The 7721-nt window shown below is 39.5% G+C and overlaps 1 protein-coding gene across 1 annotated transcript; it reads right to left on the bottom strand.

Annotated features, from left to right (window-relative positions):
* Positions 1-1174: 1174 nt before the first annotated feature.
* Positions 1175-7444, bottom strand: pole3 (polymerase (DNA directed), epsilon 3 (p17 subunit)). Its single transcript, XM_033640865.2, has 5 exons — positions 7305-7444; positions 7037-7165; positions 4253-4338; positions 3911-4029; positions 1175-2868 (listed from the first exon to the last, which is right to left on the bottom strand). Exons 2-5 carry the CDS (start codon positions 7100-7102, stop codon positions 2687-2689), a joined length of 453 nt encoding a protein of 150 aa, XP_033496756.1. The 5' UTR covers positions 7103-7165; positions 7305-7444; the 3' UTR covers positions 1175-2686.
* Positions 7445-7721: the final 277 nt, after the last annotated feature.

Here is a 7721-nt window from a genome sequence, read left to right as displayed (position 1 = left end):
TAGATCTTTAAGAAACCATTAAAGTGTCTGTTGTAATACCTGATGAAAGACTAAAGCTAAAAGCAACACACATTTTTAGAAAAGAGCAAAGTCAGATTTAGTTTTGGACACTGAGCAAAAAGATAATTCAGGGTTTCTTCAGCTTAAGGTGAGTTAGGGCCCTGCCCCTGGGGCTGGCTGCACAAAACACCTTAAGTTATGATTTTCTCTAAGTTCTAGTTCAGGAGTGGGCCACATATGGCTCCTTCGCTCATCTACAGTGGCCCCATGTGGCTTCCGACAACAAAAATGTAAATGAGTAAGTTATTTTTTACGTTTTCATTTTCATTTTCATTTTCATTTATCATCTTTGTGAACCGTAAGAAGTTCTTACATTCTCCAGCTGTGAAAATGTGCAGCCTTTACACCAAATAAGAAAACATTTCATCGTCTAAAATGTTCGTCACACATCTAAAGCCGAGCACCTTTTCCTCTTAATTTTGACAAACCTCAGCAGTGTGTAGTCCTGAGGCTCTCTGGTGAGGCTCGCTGTGGACACCAAATCCAAAACAGGAAAGGTCTTGGAGGAAAACAGAGGATTTAATACAGTGAGTACAGGTTTATTTGCTTTTACCACCAACGCTGCAAAGTTAAAATACCAAATAATCATAAAGAGCCGACTGCAGAGAAGCCACTTTAAGGTAAAACATATTAATTACTGCTCATTTAGACCTATTAGTAATGTTGATCGACTAATTTAGACTAAACAGGCTGTGTTACCTTCATGTAAAGCTCACACAGGAGAAATTAAACCTTTTAAGTGTCATACTTGAGGTGTTTTGTGCAAGCGGTCCCTGGTCTTTGGTCATTTGACACTCAACACTAAAATGTTTGAAACGTTGCATCGTGAGTATGAACTGTGAACAGCCAGTTATTTTTAGTTATGAGTCTTTTTTATAACTTTAAGAAGTCCGACTGAACTCTCAGCAAACTAAGGTTTTATCTGCTTTGTGACAGAATATTCAGCAGGTTTTATTCCACAGTTTAAATCTGAAGATCCATGAACCTTATTCTGACTGCAGCTGCAGTGAACACGTCGTGTCTGCGTCAGTGGAGTCATGTTTGCAGGATGGAGGACTGAGCTGGGCTGTGGTGGGTGTGAGGGGTCGTCAGGGTCGCTCATGATTCACTGCAGTTTTGCTTTTCATACAAAATATTTATTGCAAATCTCAGCCAGTCATATACAATCCTACAAAAGTACAAATGCTTCAAAAACTCAGCAGATCAGGAACAAAGAGGAACCGCACGCAGACACACTGCTGCAGCTGTTCATGCTCAACTCATGTCGTCCAACACAACAGGTTTTAACTAACAGTCGTTACAGGTGTGAAGCTTCCAATGTAGAATTTATCACATGTAGCTGTTGGACGCTCGGTATCTGCTGCTAGTAGTTTGTCAAACTGTTTGTGTGTTAGTAGGAAAACACCTAGTTACTGAACAAAACACAAATCCAGCCAGGACGCTAAATTCAGAACAAGTGTAGAAGCCTTGAATCAAAACTTCAGGTCAGATTTTGTTGTCTTGGATCAAAAAGTTCCTGATTTAAATCCATGTTTTACAAATATTAGACTGTTTTTTATTTTTGGCAACGTGTTCTACAAACTTCTTCCTTTTGCATGGCGTCTGACATTTGAGAACTTTGGATTCTTTGTCAAATAAAAAACACGTCAGTCCAGTCGCCAGAAGAAAATGTTGGCATCGTACGTTCCTGTAAACCATGAATACATTTCATACGCATCAAATCAACGTTTTTTAAACTGACCTACTGTTTGAGCTGCCTGTCCTCAGGAGGTGGAGGGGACGGTGGACAAGCTGCAGACCAACAAACAAAAAAATCAACTGTTTTTCAGTGAGTCAAGCTTCGTCTTCCGTGTGGATGTTTTTAGGGACTAGTCGCTATTTTTCTACCGAGGACAGCACCACAAAAAGCAGCTGTTATTTACCGAGACATTGCTGTATTTCCTGCCGGGACACTGCCACAAAGAACCGGTATTTTAAGCCAGAGCACGACCTTTTCCCCACCGTGACGAGTGGTTTTTCTTTGTGCCTAAACATAAACACAACCTGGAGCAACATCACTTCTTTTTGTGCTGCTTTCAGGTGCCTTTAACCACAGCATTGTTTAAATGTAAAGTTTAAATGCTACATAATAACGTACGAATGTAATGTATCTGTGTTTTGCAGAAACGTAAAATGCCAACATTTATTCTGGCGACTTTTCAGAACTATTCCTACCTGGACGCAGGTCAAACTACCGTCTGTGTTGTCCCTTCCCTCTGTGGTAAACTGACTGAAAAGTGTATTAACTAAGTGTAACTGAATCTTTAACTTTCTGAACTACTGAATGTCGCTTTCTGTCGGGAACGTTCATATCAAAAGGTGACACGGATATTTACACAAAAATACAAAACGGACAAAGATGCAGGAAGTGCAGGACGTGGTTTGACCTTGTGCTTTGTTTCTTATCAGGTTGGAAGACGGCAGCTGCACAGAGAAGTACGTTATTAAGGGAGCTCCGCCTCCTCAGAGCTCGCCGTGCTGCACTGTGAACCTGGATGTGTTGATTCATGGCCGAGCGTCACTTAAACGCATCACGTCCAGGCCGGTGACCGGAGTGCATTTCATCGTTCGTATCATCAGAGCTTCGTCAGTTCTCCACCTCCTCCTCCTCGGCTTCGTTCTCAGCTTCAGGTTCGTCCTCCATGCGCTCTTCCTCCTCCTCCTCCTCCTCCTCTCTGCTCTTATCGTTCTCAGAGTCGGCCTTCTTCTCTTTGTCTTTACGCTTCTGCTCGGACACTTCCTTCTTTCCCTTCTGGCCCTTCTTGTACACTGTAGAGGAACACAGACACCATCATCATCATCATCATCATCATGATCACCACTCTGCATTGTGCGACACACTCAGGCTTACATTCACTGATTTATTTTTACAAATTCAGACTGTAAAAGCATGTTGAGGTCACATGACCTGACCTCGACTGAGCCCACCTGTGTCCACACTGAACGACACACTGAGCCTCACGCGCGCGCACACACACACACACACACACACACACACACAGTGACACAAATGTTTTAGCAGTTTCACATGTTGCTCTGATGTCAGTAGGTGTTTTCCTTTCCTCCTGGTGCACTAAATAACGGAGTGCAAACACTGAGAAATGTAAATATATCACTAAAACATTTTGAGATTGACAGTGATGGATAAATTAGAGTATTGATAAAAGTAAAATGAAACAAAATTGAATGGAAACAGACTTTGTGAAATGATCATGGAGCATGTGATGAAGAGCTGCGTGTGGAGCGATGACTGAAACCTTTCTCAAACAGAAATGTCATTTTTCCATCATGTTTTCTAAATTATTTTCTGTCTGCTGCCGTAGTTTAACGGCGCTTGACTGAAAAATTAGCGCCTCCAGCTGTTTCCCTCGATGCACCAACTTCTAATAATCACATAACAGCAGCGGATGGAGACGGGCGTTCATTTACAGATTTCCTTGGAATTCAGTTAAAGTTTGTGCCACATTTGGATGAAAAGCTTTTACTTTTTCATAAAAGTCCTGACAGAAGTGTTCGTGCACAGAGTCGGACCTGTAACGTTTCTGAATGCAGTCATATCCACATCATTAAATACACAGAGATAATAATGCATGTTTTATTCTGCCCGATTAAGAGCAGTGTAGAAATTAATAAGTATTAATTATGATGTCTATGGGAGGTGCATTCTGCAGTCTCTGTTTTTGAAATTCAAGTCAGTGACAGTCAAACACTCTGTGGTTTAAAGTTCGAATATCTGCACGGGCAGTTGGACTGTAGCTGTGATCTGAACTTTGATTTTAGTGTCATGCGTCTTTAATTCTGAAGTTCTGACCTTCCAGAGCTTCCCTGAGCGGCTCCAAGAATCTCTCAAACTCCATTTCCTCCATCGCAGCCAGAACGTCTCCTGCGTTCAGAGTTTTCCGTTTGGCTTTCATGGCGAAGTTGTTTGCACTGTAACAACATCAGCAGAAAAGGAAAACATATTTTCAGTGAGTCAGTGGGATAATAAAACATTTCACAAATAATATTCAGGTCTTAAACTTGATAATTGAAACCCTCTGTAAAGTTATAATAAGTTGACTCTGAGGCTTCTTGTTGTTTCTGTGTGAAACACTTTAACTGAACTGAAATTTATGAATCAATTTTCGACTGTTAGACTTTTTTTAATTCTTACCAGGATGTTGCATACAACACAAACACACTGGCAGCTTGGGAAATGGCTCTCCTGGCTTCTTTGGACACGTTCACCCCATCTGGGAGCTGTGAGGAAGACAAACGGTGCGGAGGAGTTATCTCAGAGCTGCAGCAGAGATTCATGTTATCAGGAAACACAGGCAGGCTGAGCAATAAACATTTATTCACTCAGGGACGACGGCGTCCTCAGAGAACAGTAGCAATTAAACAGCTATGGGTTTTTTCTTAATTAATATATATATTTTTTTTAAAGATATTTTTTGGGGCTTTTTAGCCTTTAATGTATAGGACAGACAAGCGTGAAGGGGGAAGAGAGAGAGGGAGTGACATGCAGCAAAGGGCCACAGGCTGGAGTCGAACCCGGGCCGCTGTGGCAACAGCCTTGTACATGGGGCGCCTGCTCTATCCACTAAGCCGCCGACGCCCCAATTAATATTTTTTTTAAATGAAAACACTAAACTTTTGCAGTTAATTTGGAAACTGATCACATGTTGTCTTTAAAGTTGTGATCTGTAAAGTAACTATAGATTTGAAATAAATATCATGCTGTAAACGCTTTGAAACATAGTAAAGTAGCTTTGAATGGAAATATTTAAGTGAAGTATATTCACCTCAAAATGTAACTGTGGTGCTGTTTTAAGTAAATATGTTGAAGGCTCAGTGACAAACGTGCTGTGCAGTTTTTCTGTTTCTGGTGAAGCATCATTATTTTGTACTTCCGGCCTGTTTGTCATATTTTTTTAGACATGTATCACTGAGGGGGATTTATTAGAGTTTTTCTTACATCGTCCCTTCCTCTCAGTTTTGTTGTCATGTTTTTGAATTAGTATCAGTGAGTCTGAACCTTTGAGTGTTCACACATCTTTTATTTTTCAGTTTCTGCCACTTTATGTGCAGGTTTGTCTCAATATATAATAATTCTTACTTCAATCCACTGTTGTTTCCTTTCTATTCATTTGGCATTGAACCTTTTTGATTGTTACTAAATACATTAATTATTCATAGTATATATTTATGTCATTTTCATTTTTATCAATGTGTTTTTTTTCGTCTAGGAGGGCTATACCAATATATCATGTGACCTGTGTCACATGACCCTCACATGAGCTCTTAAATTGCACACCTGTTTCCAATTCATTCTACACCCTGATGAAGAGTCTCTGGTTGAAACGTGTCTGTTTATCCACGTGTTAATAAAAGATTTTAAAATACAGTCAGAGCACCTCGGATGTATTTTCAGAGTGCCTGCCTGCACCGTGCAGTTTTACACTGAGTGAGCAGGTCAGTCGTCGTTTTTTATCTTATAAACAAGGAAATATTTTATATTTTTACTTAAATATACAAATTAAAGTTAAGAGGTTAAAACGGTACATTTTTCTTTACATCCTGGTGTACAGTGTCACACTTTTCTCAGTGGCATTTCTACACAGTCTATTTCTCCCAATATTTGGTACATTTTTCTCGCTCAAGTCTTAAAATAAAAGTAAGTATTTCCATACAGTATATTTCATTTATAATCCCCAGCCATCGGGCCAATGTTGGAGGACCAACTTGAAACCATTTGTGAGTTATGTCATTCCTGCTACCTGCCAAAGGTATCTTTAATAAATATTTATTTTTGTGTGGGACAGTTTCAGGTATTAGTCCTTGGTGTAATGTAGAAGATGAGAAGTCTCACTCATCTCAGATTATCTCACTCATCTCAGCTCATCTCTCCCCAGTATGGTTGAATTTTTGGGCCCAGAAAACACAATACAACAACATGATGCTTCAGTAATAACTATCTGATAATATCATTAATTAATTTATCAGTCAGGAGACATTTTATTTGTAGTTTTAGTACTTTATGTAGACTTTTGTACTTTTATTTTATTAAGATAATTAATAGAAAACTTTTATTAAATAGAGTATTTTTACATTGTGGTACTTTTACTTGAGTACAGTCTGTGAGTACTTTGATTACAGTGTGAGTACTTTGATTACAGTGTGAGTTCTTTGATTACAGTCTGAGTACTTTGATTACAGTCTGAGTACTTTGATTACAGTGTGAGTACTTTGATTACAGTGTGAGTACTTTGATTACAGTGTGAGTTCTTTGATTACAGTCTCTGAGTATTTTGATTACAGTCTCTGAGTACTTTGATTACAGTGTGAGTTCTTTGATTACAGTCTGAGTACTTTGATTACAGTCTGTGAGTACTTTGATTACAGTCTGTGAGTACTTTGATTACAGTGTGAGTACTTTGATTACAGTCTGTGAGTACTTTGATTACAGTGTGAGTACTTTGATTACAGTGTGAGTACTTTGATTACAGTCTCTGAGTACTTTGATTACAGTCTCTGAGTACTTTGATTACAGTGTGAGTACTTTGATTACAGTGTGAGTACTTTGATTACAGTCTGTGAATACTTTGATTACAGTCTCTGAGTACTTTGATTACAGTGTGAGTACTTTGATTACAGTGTGAGTACTTTGATTACAGTGTGAGTACTTTGATTACAGTCTCTGAGTACTTTGATTACAGTCTCTGAGTACTTTGATTACAGTGTGAGTACTTTGATTACAGTGTGAGTACTTTGATTACAGTCTCTGAGTACTTTGATTACAGTCTGTGAATACTTTGATTACAGTCTCTGAGAACTTTGATTACAGTCTCTGAGTACTTTGATTACAGTCTGTGAGTACTATGATTACAGTCTGTGAGTACTTTGATTACAGTCTGTGAGTACTATGATTACAGTCTGTGAGTACTTGGTGTCTCACCGCCTCCTTGATGATGCGTGTGATCACCGCGTTGGGCAGGTTCAGGTCTTCGGGTCTCTCCGCCATCTCTGTCGCCGGTCACCGAGTGCTTCAGCCCGCTGTGTACCGTCAGTCACGGATCACCGTCACCTGTGGTGTAAAGCAGGAGAGAGCCGGTGGATGCTAACAGATTAGCACCGTTGTGTTAGCCTGCAGCTACCAAAAGTAGCTAGCTAACAATAGCAGCGCGCGCTGTGTCACAATAATAATCAGTTCTCACAGTACCAACCTGTGATCGATCAGATCGATTAGTTTGCCTTTTGATTGACAAGTTCAAACTGTGTCTGGAGTCGATCGCGTGTCCACCAGAACCGATTTGTTTTGGGACGTTTCCCGCGAACCTTCCAAGCACGAGCCCTCCTCTCTCACCTTTCAACTCCGACCTCTGACGTAGCCGGGACGTAAGGGTGTGTGACGTAATGACGCAAACAGAAAATAATGGAAGCAAATAAAGTAATAGAAGAAACTAATGAAATAATCAAAATACCAAAAGCTTCAACATTATAACTATTATTAACACATAACGATTATAACTAATACGTTACAGTTATTAACATTATTACTAACACATTACAAGTATTAAACAAACTAATACATTACATTTATTAACATTGTTATTAATACATTAATAACGTATATGAAATTT

The sequence above is a fragment of the Epinephelus lanceolatus genome, chromosome 2, assembly GCF_041903045.1.
Source record: "Epinephelus lanceolatus isolate andai-2023 chromosome 2, ASM4190304v1, whole genome shotgun sequence".
Taxonomy (NCBI): domain Eukaryota; kingdom Metazoa; phylum Chordata; class Actinopteri; order Perciformes; family Serranidae; genus Epinephelus; species Epinephelus lanceolatus.
This window is presented reverse-complemented; position numbering and strand designations above follow the sequence as displayed.

Coding starts and splice junctions, on each gene's coding strand:
- pole3 (XM_033640865.2), bottom strand. CDS start 7,102: ATGGCGGAGAGACCCGAAGACCTGAACCTGCCCAACGCGGTGATCACA. Junction 4,030..4,252: donor GTGTTGTATGCAACATCCTG/GTAAGAATTAAA, acceptor ATGTTGTTACAG/TGCAAACAACTTCGCCATGA. Junction 2,869..3,910: donor GCTCAGGGAAGCTCTGGAAG/GTCAGAACTTCA, acceptor GTTCCTCTACAG/TGTACAAGAAGGGCCAGAAG.